Source organism: Globicephala melas, chromosome 7 (genome assembly GCF_963455315.2).
Source record: "Globicephala melas chromosome 7, mGloMel1.2, whole genome shotgun sequence".
NCBI classification, from domain to species: domain Eukaryota; kingdom Metazoa; phylum Chordata; class Mammalia; order Artiodactyla; family Delphinidae; genus Globicephala; species Globicephala melas.
In genome coordinates this window covers 53,972,047-53,991,233 of record NC_083320.1, presented here as the reverse complement: position 1 = coordinate 53,991,233, position 19,187 = coordinate 53,972,047, and the positions used below count along the sequence as shown (strand labels likewise).

The following is a 19,187-nucleotide window of genomic DNA, read 5'->3' as shown; positions in this document are numbered from 1 at the left end:
AGTGGCAGATGACGTCCTCATCAACGTCACCTGCCACTCCGAGCGCAGGACTCTCAAGGTCACCCCGTCAAGGTGTTAGACCATTTTAGAAAAGAGTAAACTCAAGCTCAAAATGTAAATTGATTCGTCACATGGCCAATCATTTATTCATTCATTCATTCAACAAAATGTTTTGAACACTCGGTGTCATAAAGATGATTAAGACAATCTCTCTCTAAGGACCACAGAGAAATACTATGGGAATAATAAGAAATAAGCAATGAATGCTGCCTGAAGACCTCTCAGAGGAGGTGATATGGGTGATGACAAGTCTCTTTCTACATCACTACCCTCCTTCTCAGCTATGACATGGAGAATGAACTTGAAATTTGTCTTCCTGTGTATTAAAGTAATTAATCTCTTCTCTTTCAAAATGATCTAATCCCAACTACCTTGGATCAATATAATCTCTTATGAACAATATAATGTAGTTAGTTGGCCTTGAACCTCCACAGTTTCTAATATTCCATTGCTTTAACTCATTCAAATAATTATTGAGCATCTGCTACCTGGAAGACACTGTTCTAGGTGTTCTGGGGAACACAAAGTAAAATTGACATGTTACTTACCCTGAAGGAATTTTAATTTAGCAAAGGGAAGTAAATCTACCCAGAAATATCTGTAATACAAGGAAGAATATACTTACTGCCAATGGAGGGAGCAACAGACTGAAATTATGCATAGAAGGGAAACAAATTAATACATTCATACCTTAGAATTCAGTTGATAGCTTTATTGTGAAAGATATTCATGAGTGAGTGACAACAAAACTGACTGTCTTGATGATAAGACTATTAAATGTAGACTGAGTTGTGGGCTTTCATGAGAAATGTAAGATGTTAAAGGTATTCCTTGATTTTGATATTTTTTCTATTTTAGATAGATATTTAATAATTGTATGTTAACAGTTTAGCCATCTTTATCAAATGTTTACTGTGGTTTAAATAGCCTGTCCCTCGAAGTGAGAGTGTGGCATCGACATATATACATTACCAAATGTAAAACAGATAGCTAGTGGGAAGCAGCTGCATAGCACAGGGAGATCAGCTTGGTGCTTTGTGATCACCTAGAGGGGCAGGATAGGGAGGGTGGGAGGGAGATGCAAGAGGGAGGAGATATGGGGATATATGTACACATATAGCTGATTCACTTTGTTATACAGCAGAAATTAACACAACATTGTAAAGCAATTATACTCCAAAAAAGATGTTAAATAAATAAATAAATAAATAGCCTGTCCTTGAGCTCAAAAACCATGAGTTTTGAAACCATACTCAGAGGGATCACAGGAGCAGATTAAATTAAGATATCATCTGCGTCTACAGGAGGAGGTTTGCCTCTTGATGATTTTTGCAAGACCTTAATATCTCTGCATATTTAAGGACAGGTTTAGCATAAGATAGAAACTTCCTAGCATGCTATTCAAGACCGTTCCTGACCCCTTGCCTCTTCTACCACTTTTTGCCTCTCATCACTCCCAGCTTATACCCTACACTCCTGGCAAAATAAATTATCTGAGGTTCCCCAAACAACATTGTACCATGTAGCCTTCCCCTAATTCCTTCTTGCCCAGCCTTCCAAATTTAGCTCACTGGTCCCTCCTCTAAGAGAAGTCTTGCTTGACACTTTCCCTGGGTCAGGTTAAGGATCTCTTCTGTGTTCCCTAATGCTCTAGGCTTACTCCATCATGGCTTTTCCCACAGCACACAACACTTCTGTTTCCTTGTCTCTCCTCTAAACAAGGTTGATGGGGTCTTAAAGGCAAGGATTGTATCTTTCACTGCTTTAGCTCAAGTACCCATATGACGCATGACAACATACTAGCTGAAGGCAAAGGTGGAAGAAGGGAGGGAATAAAAGCAAGTTGCTTTTCTAAGAGAAACGGAAGTTGTTCTGGAAGTGAGAAATTGGAGACAGGCTGCTTAAGAGTTATGAAACTGAAAGTAATTATACTTTCCTTGATGTCTAGTGACAATTAGCTTAATTTCTTGAATTCATTTCTGTCACTTCAAATTCCTTCTGGATAATATTTTTTGGATCTTCTACTTGGACAGGTTTCTTCTTTCAATCTGTAGTACAACTGGTCCATTTTAGTTAATTGTTTCTCACATCTTGGCTAAAATGTATCTATTTTGAAAAAGGTAGAAGAGTGTGTATATAAATTTTTAAAAATGTATCAAACTCAGTGCTTAATTATTTTGTTTTTGTCTGAAACAATAATGTTGCTGTAGGCATTACTGTTTTGTAACCCTGTAAATATCTTAAAAAAGCAACATCATCTTTTTAAAAGACATCAACTTTTCAGCAGTGATGGCAGAAGCAGTAGAAGCCATAACAATTATTATATTTCAAAGTGCTTCTGTTATGTTCCTCTGGCTGACCCAACTTTTGCTTCACCTGTGCTTTAAGGCTGATCACCCAAGAACCAGACCATGTAGTTTTGACCTCGGTCTCCCCTGCTTGCTTTCCCCAATGGAATCATATGGCTGGGAATGGAAAGCATGGGAATGAAACTTTGTGACCCATCAGTCATGTTTTACAGCTTAAGGTTCAATCATCGTTGTCATACAAATACAGGCTCATACTGTTCTTCTCTTGAAATATATATATATATTTATCTCTGATTCAAACCACATTCCCTAAACAATGATAAATAGATTTTGGGTGATCAATACATATTAACCACAGCTTCATTTTTGTGAACATGCTAGAAATATAATAAATGAGATCATCTATAATCATGAAAGATGAAAATTTGAGGGGATCAAGACGAGTTACGAGAACAGGTGCTATGTTCGCATTTCATGCATGTCCTCATAACTCTTAGCAACATCTGGTAACCAGAGAAACTCTTCTCCAATCAGCTATCATCCAGTGTTGACAATCAACCTGTACTTGTATTTGTGGCTAAGTGATTTAGCAAATAGGTTCACGGAACGCAGCAGATAACTCTAAAATGAAAAGGGAATATATTGGGTTCTTTGAGTTACATGGCTCAATCTCCACTTGAATCTGGTTTATGAAAAGCATCAGCAGCATTCAGTAAAGTTTCAGGAAACAAAATTAATACAGATAAATCTGTTGCTTTTCTATACACTAATAATGAACTATCAGAAAGAGAAAGCAAGAAAACAATCTCATTTAAAATCACATCAAAAAGAATAAAATACCTAGGAATAAACTTAACCAAGGAGGTGAAAGACCTATACTCTGAAAACTACAAAACACTGATAAAGGAAACTGAAGATGCTACAAAGAAATGGAAAGACATTCCATTTTCTTGGATTGGAGGAATTAATGTTATTAAAATGTCTATACTACCCAAAGCAATCTACAGATTTAATGTAATCAATACGACATTCTTCACAGAACTAGAACAAATAATCCTAAAATTTATATGAAACCACAAAAGACCCTGAATTGCCAAAGAAATCTTGAGAAAAAAGAACAAAGCTGGAAATATCATGCTCCCTGATTCGGACTACATGTTACAAAGCTGCGTAATTAAAACAGTATGATACTAGCCCAAAAACAGATACATAGATCAATGGAACGGAATAGAGAGCCCAGAAATAAACCCACACACCGATGGTCAATTAATCTACAACAATGGAGACAAGAATATACAGTGGATAAAACACAGTCTCTTTAATAAGTGGTGCTGGGAAAACTAAACAGCTGCATGCAAAAGAATGAGATTAGAACATTTCCTCACACCATATACAAAAATAAAATCAAAATGGATTAAAGACCTAAATATATGACCTGAAATCATAAAACTCCTGGAAGAGAACATAGGCAGAACACTCTTTGACATAAATCATAGCAATATTGTTTTGGATCTATCTCCAAAGGCAAAGGAAACAAAAGCAAAAAAAAAAAAAAAAAAAAAAACAACCAAATTGGGACCTAATTAAACTTAAAAACTTTTACACAGAAAAGGAAACCATCAACAATAGAAAAAGGCAACTTACTGAATTTGGAAACGATATGATCGATATGAGATTCATATCCAAAATACATAAACAGCTGATATAATTCAATATCAAAATAATCTGATAATAAATGGGCAGAAGACCTGAATATACATTTTTCCAAAGAAGACATACAGATGGCCAACAGGCACATGAAAAGATGCTCAACATCACTAATCATCAGAGAAATGCAAATCAAAACTACAATGAGATATCACCTCACACCTGTTCGAATGGCCATCATCAAAAAGGCCACAAATAACAAAAGTTGGTGAGGATGTGGAGAAAAGGGAACTCCTGTGCACTGTTGGTGGGAATGTAAACTGGTGCAGCCACTATGGAAAACAGTATGGAGGGTTCCTCAAAAAACTAAAAATAGAAGATGGCAGAAGAGTAAGACGCGGAGATCACCTGCCTCCCCACAGATAGATCAGAAAAACATCTATACGTGGAACAGCTCCTACAGAACACCTACTGAACGCTGGCAGAAGACCTCAGACCTCCCAAAAGGCAAGAAACTCCCCCACGTACCTGGGTACCTGGGTAGGGCAAAAGAAAAAAGAATAAACAGAGACAAAAGAATAGGGATGGGACCTGCACAAGTGGGAGGGAGCTGTGAAGGAGGAAAGGTTTCCACACACTAGGAAGCCCCTTCGCGGGCGGAGACTGCGGGTGGCGTAGGGGGAAAGCTTCGGAGCCGCGGAGGAGAGCACAGCAACAGGGGTGCGGACGGCAAAGCAGAGAGACTCCCACACAGAGGATCAGGGCCGACTGGCACTCACCAGCCCGAGAGGCTTGTCTGCTCCCCCACCGGGGCGGGCGGGGCTGGGAGCTGAGGCTCGGGCTGTGGTCGGAGCGCAGAGAGAGGACTGGGGCTGGCGGCGTGAACACAGCCTGCAGGGGGTTAGTGCACCACGGCTAGCCAGGACGGAGTCCGGGGAAAAGTCTGGACCTGCCGGAGAGGCAAGAGACTTTTTCTTCCCTCCTTGTTTCCTGGTGCGCGAGGAGAGGGGATTAAGAGCGCTGCTTAAAGGAGCTCCAGAGACGGATGCGAGAGCCGCGGGTAACAGCGTGGACCTCAGAGACGGGCATGAGACGCTAAGGCTGCGGCTGCCGCCACCAAGAAGCCTGTGTGCGAGCACAGGTCACTGTCCACACCCCCCTTCCGGGGAGCCTGTGCAGCCCGCCACTGCCAGGGTCCCGGGATCCAGGGACAACTTCCCCGGGAGAACGCACGGCGCGCCTCAGGCTGGTACAACGTCATAACCGGCTTCTGTCGCCGCAGGCCCACCCCGCACTCCATGCCCCTCCCTCCCCCCCCCCGCCTGAGTGAGCCAGAGCCCCCGAATCAGCGGCTCCTTTAACCGCGTCCTGTCTGAGCGAAGAACAGACGCCCTCCGGTGACCTACGTGCAGAGGTGGGGCCAAATCCAAAGCTGAACCCCGGGAGCTGTGCAAACAAAGAAGAGAAAGAGAAATCTCTCCCAGCAGCCTCAGGAGCAGCGGATTAAATCTCCACAATGAATTTGATATACCCTGCATCTGTGGAATACATGAATAGACAAGGAATCATCCCAAATTGAGGAGGTGGACTTTGAGAGCAAGATTTATGATTTCTTCTCCTTTTCCTCTTTTTGTGAGTGTGTATGTGTATACTTCTGTGTGAGATTTTGTCTGTATAGCTTTGCTTTCACCATTTGTCCTAGGGTTCTATCCATCCATTTTTTTGTTTTTTTACTTAAAAAAATTTTTTTTCTTAATAATTATTTTATTTTAATAACTTTATTTTCTCTTTATTTTATTTCATCCTCTTTCTACTTTTTCTCCCTTTTATTCTGAGCCGTGTGGATGAAAGGCTCTTGGTGCTGCAGCCAGGAGTCAGTGCTGTGCCTCTGAGGTGGGAGAGCCAACTTCAGGACCCTGGTCCACAAGAGACCTCCCAGCTCCACGTAATATCAAACGGCGAAAATCTCCCAGAGATCTCCATCTCAACACCAACACCCAGCTTCACTCAACGACCAGCAAGCTACAGTGTTAGACACCCTATGCCAAACAAATAGCAAGACAGGAACACAACCCCACCCATTAGCAGAGAGGCTGCCTAAAACCATAATAAGTCCACAGACACCCCAAAACATACCACCATACGTGGACCTGCCCACCAGAAAGACAAGATCCAGCCTCATCCACCAGAACACAGGCACTAGTCCCCTCCACCAGGAAGCCTACACAACCCACTGAACCAACTTTAGACACTGGGGACACACACCAAAAACAACGGGAACTACGAACCTGTAGCCTGCAAAAAGGAGACCCCAAACACAGTAAGATAAACAAAATGAGAAGACAGAAAAACACACAGCAGATGAAGGAGCAAGATAAAAACCCACCAGACCTAACAAATGAAGAGGAGATAGGCAGTCCACCTGAAAAAGAATTCAGAATAATGATAGTAAAGATGATCCAAAATCTTGGAAATAGAATAGAGAAAATACAAGAAACATTTAACAAGGACCTAGAAGAACTAAAGATGAAACAAGCAATGATTAACAACACAATAAATGAAATAAAAAATACTCTAGAAGGGATCAATACAAGAATAACTGAGGCAAAAGAACAGATAAGTAACCTGGAAGATAAAATGGTGGAAATAGCTACTGCAGAGCAGAATAAAGAAAAAAGAATGAAAAGAACTGAGGACAGTCTCAGAGACCTCTGGGACAACATTAAACGCACCAACATTTGAATTATAGGGGTTCCAGAAGAAGAAGAGAAAAAGAAAGGGACTGAGAAAATATTTGAAGAGATTATAGTTGAAAACTCCCCTAATATGGGAAAGGAAATAGTTAATCAAGTCCAGGAAGCACAGAGAGTCCCATACAGGATAAATCCAAGGAGAAACACGCCAAGAAACATATTAATCAAACTGTCAGAAATTAAATACAAAGAAAACATATTAAAAGCAGCAAGGGAGAAACAACAAATAACACACAAGGGAATCCCCATAAGGTTAACAGCTGATCTTTCAGCAGAAACTCTGCAAGCCAGAAGGGGGTGGCAGTACATATTGAAAGTGTTGAAGGAGAAAAACCTGCAACCAAGATTATTCTACCCAGCAAGGATCTCATTCAGATTTGATGGAGAAATTAAAACCTTTACAGACAAGCAAAAGCTGAGAGAGTTCAGCACCACCAAACCAGCTTTAAAACAAAAGCTAAAGGATCTTCTCTAGGCAAGAAACACAAGAGAAGGAAAAGACCTACAATAACAAACCCAAAACAATCAAGAAAATGGGAATAGGAACATACATATCGATAATTACCTTAAAAGTAAATGGATTAAATGCTCCCACCAAAAGACACAGACTGGCTGAATGGATACAAAAACAAGACCCATATATATGCTGTCTCCAAGAGATCCACTTCAGACCTAGAGACACATACAGACTGAAAGTGAGGGGATGGAAAATGATATTCCATGCAAATGGAAACCAAAAGAAAGCTGGAGTAGCAATTCTCATATCAGACAAAATAGACTTTAAAATAAAGACTATTAGAAGAGACAAAGAAGGACACTGCATAATGATCAAGGGATCGATCCAAGAAGAAGATATAACAATTGTAAATATTTATGCACCTAACATAGGAGCACCTCAATACATAAGGCAAATACTAACAGCCATAAAAGGGGAAATCTAAAGTAACACATTCATAGTAGGGGACTTTAACACCCCACTTTCACCCATGGACAGATCATCCAAAATGAAAATAAATAAGGAAACACAAGCTTTAAATGATACATTAAACAAGATGGACTTAATTGATATTTATAGGACATTCCATCCAAAAACAACAGAATACACATTTTTCTCAAGTGCTCATGGAACATTCTCCAGGATAGATCATATCTTGGGTCACAAATCAAGTCTTGGTAAATTTAAGAAAACTGAAATTGTATAAAGTATCTTTTCCAACCACTATGCTGTGAGACTAGATATAAATTACAGGAAAATATCTGTAAAAAATACCAACACATGGAGGCTAAACAATACACTACTTAATAACGAAGTGATCACTGAAGAAATCAAAGAGGAAATCAAAAAATACCTAGAAACAAATGACAATGAAAACACAACGACCCAAACCTATGGGATGCAGCAAAAGCAGTTCTACGAGGGAAGTTTATAGCAATACAATCCTACCTTAAGAAACAGGAAACATCTCAAATAAAGAACTTAAACTTACACCTAAAGCAATTAGAGAAAGAAGAATAAAAAAACCCCAAAGTTAGCAGAAGGAAAGAAATCATAAAGATCAGATCAAAAATAAATGAAAAAGAAATGAAGGAAACAATAGCAAAGATCAATAAAACTAAAAGCTGGTTCTTTGAGAAGATAAACAAAATTAATAAACCATTAGCCAGACTCATCAAGAAAAAAAGGGAGAAGACTCAAATCAATAGAATTAGAAATGAAAAAGGAGAAGTAACAACTGACACTGCAGAAATACAAAAGATCATGAGAGATTTCTACAAGCAACTCTATGCCAATAAAATGGACAACCTGGAAGAAATGGACAAATTCTGCCAAGACTGAAACAGGAAGAAATAGAAAATATGAACAGACCAATCACAAGCACTGAAATTGAAACTGTGATTAAAAATCTTCCAACAAACAAAAGCCCAGGACCAGATGGCTTCAAAGGCAAATTCTATCAAACATATAGAGAAGAGCTAACACCTTTCCTTCTAACACTCTTCCAAAATATAGCAGAGGGAGGAACACTCCAAAACTTATTCTACGAGGCCACCATCACCCTGATACCAAAACCAGACAAGGATGTCACAAAGAAAGGCCAATGTCACTGATGAACACACATGCAAAAATCCTCAACAAAATACTAGCAAACAGAATCCAACAGCACATTAAAAGGATCATGCACCATGATCAAGTGGGGTTTATTCCAGGAATGCAAGGATTCTTCAATATACGCAAATCAATCATTGGGATACACCATATTAACAAGTTGAAGGAGAAAAACCATATGGTCATCTCAATAGATGCAGAGAAAGCTTTCGATAGAATTCAACACCCATTTATGATAAAAACCCTCCAAAAAGTAGGCATAGAGGGAACTTACCTGAACATAATAAAGGCCATATATGACAAACCCGCAGCCAACATCGTCCTCAATGGTGAAAAACTGAAACCATTTCCACTAAGATCAGGAACAAGACAAGGTTGCCCACTCTCACCACTCGTATTCAACATAGTTTTGGAAGTTTTAGCCATAGCAATCAGAGAGGAAATGGAAATAAAAGGAATCCAAATCGGAAAAGAAGAAGTAAAGCTGTCACTGTTTGCAGATGACATGATACTTATACATAGAGAGTCCTAAAGATGCTACCAGAAAACTACTGGAGCTAATCAATAAATTTGGTAAAGTAGCAGGATACAAAATTAATGCACAGAAATCTCTGGCATTCCTATACACTAATGATGAAAAATCTGAAAGTGAAATCAAGAAAACACTCCCATTTACCATTGCAACAAAAAGAATAAAACATCTAGGAATAAACCTACTTAAGGAGATAAAAGACTTGTATGCAGAAAATTATAAGACACTAATGAAAGAAATTAAGGATGATCCAAAGAGATGGAGAGATATACCATGTTCTTGGATTGGAAGAATCAACATTATGAAAATGACTCTACTACCCAAAGCAATCTACAGATTCAATGCAATCCCTATCAAACTACCACTGGCATTTTTCACAGAACTAGAACTAGAACAAAAAATTTCACAATTTGTATGGAAACACAAAAGACCCCGAATAGCCAAAGCAATCTTGAGAATGAAAAACGGAGCTGGAGGAATCAGGCTCCCTGATTTCAGACTATACTACAAAGCTACAGTAATCAAGACAGTATGGTACTGGCACAAAAACAGAAAGATAGATCAATGGAACAGGATAGAAAGCCCAGAGATAAACCCACGCACATATGGTCAACTTATCTTTGATAAAGGAGGCAGGAATGTACAGTGGAGAAAGTACAGCCTCTTTAATAAGTGGTGCTGGGAAAACTGGACAGGTACATGTAAAAGTATGAGATTAGATCATTCCCTAACACCATACACAAAAATAAACTCAAAATGGATTAAAGACCTAAATGTAAGGTCAGAAACTATCAAACTCTTAGAGGAAAATATAGGCAGAACACTCTATGACATAAATCACAGCAAGATCCTTTTTGACCCACCTTCTAGAGAAATGGAAATAAAAACAAAAATAAACAAATGGGACCTAATGAAACTTCAAAGCTTTTGCACAGCAAAGGAAACCATAAACATGACCAAAAGTCAACCCTCAGAATGGGAGAAAATATTTGCAAATGAAGCAACTGACAAAGGATTAATTTCCAAAATTTACAAGCAGCTCATGCAGCTCAATAACAGAAAAACAAATAACCCAATCCAAAAATGGGCAGAAGACCTAAAGAGACATTTCTCCAAAGAAGATATACAGACTGCCAACAAACACATGAAAGAATGCTCAACATCATTAATCATTAGGGAAATGCAAATCAGAACTACAATGAGATATCATCTCACACCAGTCAGAATGGCCATCATCAAGAAGTATAGAAACAATAAATGCTGGAGAGAGTGTGGAGAAAAGGGAACACTCTTGCACTGCTGGTGGGAATGTGAATTGGTACAGCCACTATGGAGAACAGTATGGAGGTTCCTTAAAAAACTACAAATACAACTACCATATGACCCAGCAATCCCACTCCTGGGCATATACCCTGAGAAAACCATAATTCAAAATGAGTCGTACCAAAATGTTCATTGCAGTTCTATTTACAATAGCCCAGAGATGGAAACAACCTAAGTGTCCATCATCGGATGAATGGATAAAGAAGATGTGGCACATATATACAATGGAATATTACTCAGCCATAAAAAGAAACGAAATTGAGCTATTTGTAATGAGGTGGATAGACCTAGAGTCTGTCATACAGAGTGAAGTAAGTTAGAAAGAGAAAGACAAATACTGTATGCTAACACATATATATGGAATTGAAGAAAAAAAATTGTCATGAAGTACCTAGGGGTTAGACAGGAATAAAGACACAGACCTACTAGAGAATGGACTTGAGGATATGGGGAAGGCGAAGGGTAAGCTCTGACAAAGTGAGAGAGTGGCTTGGACATATATACACTATCAAACGTAAAATAGATAGCTAGTGGGAAGCAGCCGCATAGCACAGGGAGATCAGCTCGGTGCTTTGTGACCACGTAGAGGGGTGGGATAGGGAGGGTGGGAGGGAGGGAGATGCAAGAGGGAAGAGATATGGGAACATATGTATATGTATAACTGATTCACTTTGTTATAAAGTAGAAACTAACACACCATTTTAAAGCAATTATACTCCAATAAAGATGTAAAAAAAAAATAATAAAAAACTAAAAATAGAACTACTGCATGATCCAGCTATCCCACTCCTGGGTATATATCCAAAGAAAATAAAACAGTGTTTTGAAAAAATTCACACACCCTAATGTTCATAGCAGCATTATTTACAATACCCAAGATATGGAAGCAACTTAAGTGTCCATCAACAGATGAATGGATCAAGAAGATGTGGTATGTATATATAATGGAATACTACTCAGCCATATAAAGAATGAAAGTCTGCCATTTACATCAATGTAGATGGATGTAGAGAGTACTATACTTAGTGAAATAAGTCAGAGATAGAAAGACAAATACTGTATGCTATCACTTATATGTGGAATCTAAAATATTAAGCAAAGGAATGTATATAACAAAACAGCAGCAGACTCACAGATACAGAGAAAAAAACCAATGGTTACCAGTGGGGAGATGGAGGGGGACCGGCAAGATAGGAATATGAAATTAAGAGATACAAACTACTATGTATAAAACAGATAAGCAACAAGGATATATTGTACAGCACAGGCAAATATAGCCATTGTTTTGTAATAACTTTAAATGTAGTATAGTCTTCAAAAACGCTGAATCACTATGTTGTACACCTGAAAATAATATAATGTTGTAAATCACCTATACTTCAATTTAAAAAAAAGACAAGAAAAGCATCAGTAGCAACACTACTCCTGAGGTCCTATGTGCTAACATCGCCACCTATTGCTCATTCCAGGTACAAACGGTCACACCTCAAGCCAAAGACTAGACATTCTCTAGGTAAGAAACAGACTCTTGGGCTTTGGGTAATCATTAACCCCTAGCAGGATTAAAAGGTAATCAATTTCACTCCTGAAACTACAGAGTAAAGGCAGTGGGCACTCTTGCCAATGTGGACAATTAGGTGATAATTGTATTTTATTGAATTTCACATATTGGAATTACATTGGCTTATCGATTTTTTTGTATGTTTTATTCTCTGCTATATCCCCAGCATTTAGAACAGTCCCTGACACATAGTAGTCGCTCAATAAATATTTATTAAATAAATGAATCCGTAAAGAAAAAGGGTAATTATTCTCATAAATTTACCACACTACTTATTTAGCAACTTCAATTTAAAAACTTATTGTGACTTTTTTCTAGTAAATAACAATATTCCTAGATATTGATAGGATTGGTAGAGAGAGAGGGACAGGTGACAATAAAAGGAAAGAAGGGAAAAAGAGGAGGGTTTCCAGATGATTGCAACAGAAAATACCAGAAACATATGATAAAAATCTGGATGAAAAAGAAATAAATATGATACGGAAGACATACTAACAGTAGCCCATTCTGCAGATGAGATTATGACATTCATTTCTTTTTATTTTAACCAAATTTTAAAAAGTTAAAGGTTATCTTAAAAATCATATGTTTTGCATTTTACTGAGCAAAAACACTCAAGCTGTTACATTCACTAATTCATATATTACCCATGGCACTAACATTTTTTCACACTGGCATTTGACACAGAAATTGAAGAATATTGACCTAGCTTTAACAAATTTGGAACAAGTCGTTGTTTGCTAAAAAATGATTCCATTTATCAAGAGTGAAATTGGTTTTCGAGGTACGTTTCTTTTTTTAAAGCCCTGACGCTCTCTTTTTTTTCACAGTGCTAACATCCTTATTTGCATGTGTGGGGTGAGTCTCCACTGCTCCTACTCATCTTACTGGTGTGTCAAGAATGCCTGGGGAACTGGGACTTGGGGAACTGATGTGACATTTGACACCCTGGTTACCTCTTTTGCTGGCTGGAAAGTTGGGTGAAAAGTCTCAGACACCTCACAACTGTTGGCAGCACGGCTTCATCAAGGATGTAGACGATCACAGTCAGAAAAACCCAGCGCCCTCAAGGCACAATAAAGTGAATTCTCAAAAGGAAAGTTCAGTGCTTCGGAGATAAATTGAAGATGTAAACTGAAAATACTCCTTCACTAGTGAAAACAAAACTTTCAGACTAGAAAAAAATATTTTAAGGGATTTTGAATTTATATTAATACCTTAAATCCAGTGCTTTATTTTAACTAGGATTATTTATGAGTGTTATGCCCAGAATGGGGTAAAATGGTAATTTTATAAAATTTGGAGATTCTACAATATAAATCAAAAAGAAAAATGCCATTTACAAGCCTTGAGAAGAATTTCCTTCTTTAATTTAAACGGATTTATTTACTATATTATTTCATCATTTATTGCTTCTTAATAATATGGTAAATAACTCATTTCAAGAGTCATGATTTAAACATCTACTTTCCAAACTCCAGCTTCCATTTTTGTTGAGGTAAAAGTATATATCATCTTTCAAACTGAATTCTTAGAGTTGGAGTTGGAAATTATTTCCCTGATGCTTTGAAAAGGGAAAATAAATTCTAAACCTTTCTAAGTACTACTTGGTTACAAAGAATTCTATAGTATGGATGTCCCAACTGAACTAATAATAATTTGAATGCCATGGGTATTCAAATGATGAAACGGGAACTAGAAGTCAAGTGTTTGGGGTTAAGAAACAGGATTTGTTAGATTTGACCTTAATTATCATATAAGCTTTAAAAAGTAACCACTCCGTTCTTCAATTTTTAAAAAATTACTATTGCAAGAGATATCATTCCTCCTCCTTCAAGGCCCAAGAATAATGTAAAAAGAAAAATTTCCCTGGCAAGTTACCAGATAATGACAACAGAGAAAGCAAGAGTGAGGGAGTGAGAATGAGACAGAGAGAGAAAAATTCTCCATTTTGCAGGACTATAATGTATAGGGCTTATGCTAGAAGCATTTTATCATAGCAACATGTTCTATAACTGTTTTCCTTAGAAACAGCATTAACTAACTGGGATGACCCACTCATTTTGTAGAATGAGAGTATAATGTTAAGTTTAAAAATCTTTTATTCAGGGCTTCCCTGGTGGTGCAGTGGTTGAGAGTCCGCCTGCCGATGCAGGGGACACGGGTTCGTGCCCTGGTCCGGGAGGATCCCACATGCTGCGGAGCGGCTGGTGAGCCATGGCCGCTGAGCCTGTGCGTTCAGAGCCTGTGCTCCGCAATGGGAGAGGCCACAACAGTGAGAGGCCCGCGTACCGCAAAAAAAAAACCCAAAAAACTCTTATTCAAAATCAGGACTATTGAAGAGAAATTTAACCAGCACTTACCATTTACTTAGCTCAACAGATCCAGAAACTATGTGTTTCTTCTCTTAAAACAAAGAAATCCCAAACAATAATAATTTGACAAATATTTCTTTGACATGTGTTTTTCTCCTACCATAATTCTACCACCTCTATTTTGGAACTTTACTGTTCATGTTTTCCAAGTTTCCCATTAGTAAAAAATTCAAAATTAAGTAACAATTTTGATACCTACCAGGACACTGTATTCAGATTGCTGATGTTATTACTTTAAATCACAATATACCTACCCTCTGTGGGTTCCCATTCATTTTCTGTCACATTACCCAGTTTTACATCAGTGAAATTTAAGGTATTAATTCCAATAAGGCAGTTTGAAGGTGTATGTTTGATTGGGAAAGGCAGAAATTTTTTCAAACATTATCGCCATCCTCAGATACCCAAGTGATGTGAACACATGAACAGTACCACGCAGTAAGAGCCACCTGCTACAATCAATCTTAAATGAAAATAGAGCACTTCTCCCACTCAAGAAGGCCTGGAAACAGTCCAAATCAAGATCTCCCTTTGGCTGATTTAAAGTGTGTGGGGAGAGATAAATTAGGAGTTTGGGATTAACACATACCCACTACTATATATAAAACAGATAACCAACAAGGACCTACTGTATAGCACAGGTAATTATATTCAGTATTTTTTAATAACCTATAAGGGAAAATAATCTGAAAAAAAAGATATATATGTATGTATAACTGAATCACTCTGCTGTACACCTGAAACTAACACAACATTGTAAATCAACTATACTCCAATTTAAAAAAAAAGGCAAACCAAGGCAGGGCAGTCAACCAGAGCCTTATGGTTCATGTGCCAAAAGCCTGCAATATTTATGTATCTTCACCTAATAAATGAAAGAGGATTTTTAAAAAGAGAAAGATTTTTTTGGTAAAAGTTTCAAGGTTTTTTTTGGTTAACCTTGATATATTTTATGATAATTCCATTCCTCCAGGAGAAACACTACCATGTTGGCACAAATGTCCACCTCAAACAGAACAATGAGAGCTCTAAGATAAAAGTCTCCTGTTTTTTTTTTTCAGTGACCTTTTACATGTCAAAGCACAGAATCTCTTAGTTTTGAGTACAAAATAATGGCCAGAGTAGGAATATATTTTAAAAGCTCCTTTTTGCTGCTATCAATTTTGAAACTCTAAGTGGAGTCGAGATTTCTGTGACGTGTTCCAGCCTGTTGAAGTCATGGGTCTCTTACTGGTTTGCCCTGATGACCTAAAATTACCAGCTTCATCTCACACTGACCTTGTTCGCGCTGTTAAAAAAATCATTTGCCTTTTTTAACCAGGTTTTCCTTTCCACCATGAGCCGACCAAATTCCTCTTGAAGCCAATTCAGTTTCTGGTTAGACAGCTGTAGGTGTTCTTTCTCCACATACTCCTTGGAGAGCAGAATCCCCAGTGCCTCACTCTTCAGCTTCTCCACTGCGGAATTCCATCCCTACAAGAGATCACTCTTAAGTTTATTTTACACATCCTCCCCTCTGGAATCTCTGGTAAGACTCAGAGGACATTTACATGTGTTGAATGTGTCAGCAACCTGTCATTATTTTCAAATCATAAAGGAGTCAATGCTACATTCCAGGTTTGAGTAACAAGACGTACGTAAAAAAAAAGAAAGGGACACAGAAAAGAGGTTAAAAAGGGAGAGGGGATGATAGTAGAAAGGCGCAGGTCAACTGGGATGTGTCTGGTTGCCCTGAATTCAGGTCACTTGCCATTTCCCTTAACAATACCTGAAAATATACCCAAAATATGGTCATCAGTGTTTTTCAATCTCTATCTCATTTTTACCTATTTTTATTCATTTAAATATAAAAACATTTCTCTCCCACAATTTATTCTCACTGGCAATGTGGGCAAATATGCACAAGAAAGGAAGGGAAATCTCATAGTATATGGTTGTTTGTGCATCTGCCTACACTTAGAACTGAAATTAAGACCTGTTACTCTGCACAAAGTTAATAGCTTTTATTGTGCAGTATTCTCTCCAACCTGACCCCAGTTTCACCTCTCCATGTTTCACTATTAACGATTTGTAAACATTTCAACAAAGGAAAAGAGGTAGGTTTTTACTTTCTATTGCATGAGGGTGAAAAACAGTAAATAGAGAAGAAAGAAAATAATAAGAGTTGAAGTAAATCAAACATATTAACATTCAATTTATTTGAAGGGAAATTCAAATTTCTTGCAAAAGAACTGAAGACAGATCTAGTTTCATAAGATAATGCTTATCTCTAACATAGGAGTCTTGTTAGCAAATTTTCTGGTACCCATCTTAGCTGAGACTGAGCAGTGAGCATGTGCTGTTTGTTAAAGCATCAGAAATTTATCACCAAATTTAAAAAATCACAGTCTGACTCCATCCTGGCTTGCTCCCCACTGCAAAGTGTCCTATTATTAAGTTACATTTGTTACATTATATTGTATAAAATAATACAATTTTAGTTCAATTTACCGCTATCATTTCCATTCATTTATTTCACAAGACAACTAAATACTGTGTACCTGGGACCATGCTGGGATAGATGTCTTGGGGAATATAAAGAAAGAATAAAATATAGTTCTTTTCTTTAACAATACATAAACTGCTATTTTATATAATTTTATATATACTGCATTATGAAGTGTATTAAATACATGCTGTTTCTACAAACACACAAATACACGTACATACACACAAAATGGTAGCATTTCAAATCACAGTTGGTAGACGCTGAAAATAGAAATTGTACATATTATTTTATGGACTTCATAGAATCTGTTCTAGTAATTGTGTAGGAGAAAAATATTTTCATCAGTGGATGCAAGAATAAGTATGGTAGATTAAGGCATTGGCATTTTTTTGAGCACCAATTACGAGGTTATGTTTTGTAAGTAAAACCCTCACAAACTTAGGTTAGATGTTATTATTTTCCTAGTATTGACACAGGCTCAGAGGAGTATGTTATCCAAGGTTACATATCCAATACGTGGCAGAACTAGGACTATTCACAGGTTTGTATACAATGCTACATTCCAGGGAACTGAGGGTAGAGAGACTCCAGAATCTCCAAATTTCTCAGTGAGTGCAGAAGCAATACTCTTAGGCATGAAGATGGGCTACGTGAGTTCTCAAGATCCTTCATTTCTTAAAGAGCTATTTGTCCCCATTGAAGGACTGCTAATATGTGCCATGACATTATTTCGTAAAGCACTGTAAATATCCCTCCCACTTAAAAACCACTCCTTTAACCTTATCGGGAAAAAGCAAATATTTCTAAAGCAGTTAGCCTAATTTCTGGCATACATAATAGGCACTCACTAAATATTAGTCCCACTTGTCTTCCCGTCAGTTTTATCGTGGTTCATTAGTGCCCCAAAATTTGTTCATTATTTATGGGAATTCCTGTTTCCCAGTTCTAAAATAACAATAGTGGAAGCCTTCTCCAAATGCACTGGTCAGTGTTATGTATTGATCAATAATATGAGATAAGCAAAAGAAAGCAGGTTTCTTTACTGCAGTACTCCTTAGAATTTTTACTATGTTAACATGCACTGAGACTCCTAGAGGAAAACGTGGTGTGAAACGTTTTGGACAAACTCCTTTGACCAAGAAACCATTTGTTTGCTAATCATCTCAGGGGACCAATGCTCCGGCTGGAACAATGCTGAGAAACACTACAGTTGTGGCTAAAAGGAGCTGAACCAGCTACAGGTTCATTTGCTTTCACAAGTCTTTGTTTCTTTTTTTGTTTTGTCCCAATCCCTCCAGCTACCCAGTTAGTCCGTTTCCTGTCTTTTGGATCCATTCTCTATTTTCTGTCTGTTAAGATCTGTGGGGCATTAATCCTCAATGAACTCAAGTAAGAAATGCTCAATATGTGAAGACATAGAGTAAAGCAGGTAATTCTTTCAAAAAATTGGCATTGACCAGAATCTTCTGTGCTCGTTAGAGGAAGAACACTTAAATATGGAGAAACTAGGGGAGGCCCAGAGAGCTGGGGGAAGGAAAGTGGAGAGGAGGTTAGGATATGGAGAGATAGGTTACAGCCATTACGTGCTCAGTCTGGACAAAACTAAACTCTACGGTGTTGGTATCTTAACTGTCTGCAAGAGCGTAAGGGTTGATTCTTCTTCCCGTATGCTAGCACTGTGCTAAATGCTTTACATATAGTATCTCACTTAATCTTCACCACACCCCTACAAGGTAGGAACTATTATTATCCTCATTTTACAGATGGGGTAACTGAGGCTCAGAAGGGTTAAGAACTTGCCCAAGGTCTCAACACTAGTAGGTGGAAGAGCCAGAACTCAAATTCAGGTAGTTTGACTCTAGAACCTGCTTTCTCAACCAGTATCCTGGCCTCAGCTCTGCAGAGAGGTGATAAACAGTGCTTTTTACACCACAGAAAGATTAAACACATTAACTTAGAATTACAGACGTGAAACTTCCAGAAGGTCTGGATAAGACCTGAAACTGATAAAAGTCCTTATATGACCCTGGGA

At 38.0% G+C, this 19,187-nt stretch overlaps 1 protein-coding gene across 2 annotated transcripts in view; it reads right to left on the bottom strand.

Moving 5' to 3' along the window:
• The window catches only part of CCDC141 (coiled-coil domain containing 141), a 214,981-nt gene that overhangs the window by 92,111 nt on the left and 103,683 nt on the right, over positions 1 to 19,187 (bottom strand). For both annotated transcript variants that reach the window (XM_070045946.1, XM_030850759.2), the window contains exon 8: positions 15,946 to 16,140. In XM_070045946.1, coding sequence (XP_069902047.1) covers positions 15,946 to 16,140 — 195 coding nt within the window. The remainder of the gene's footprint in view (positions 1 to 15,945; positions 16,141 to 19,187) is intronic.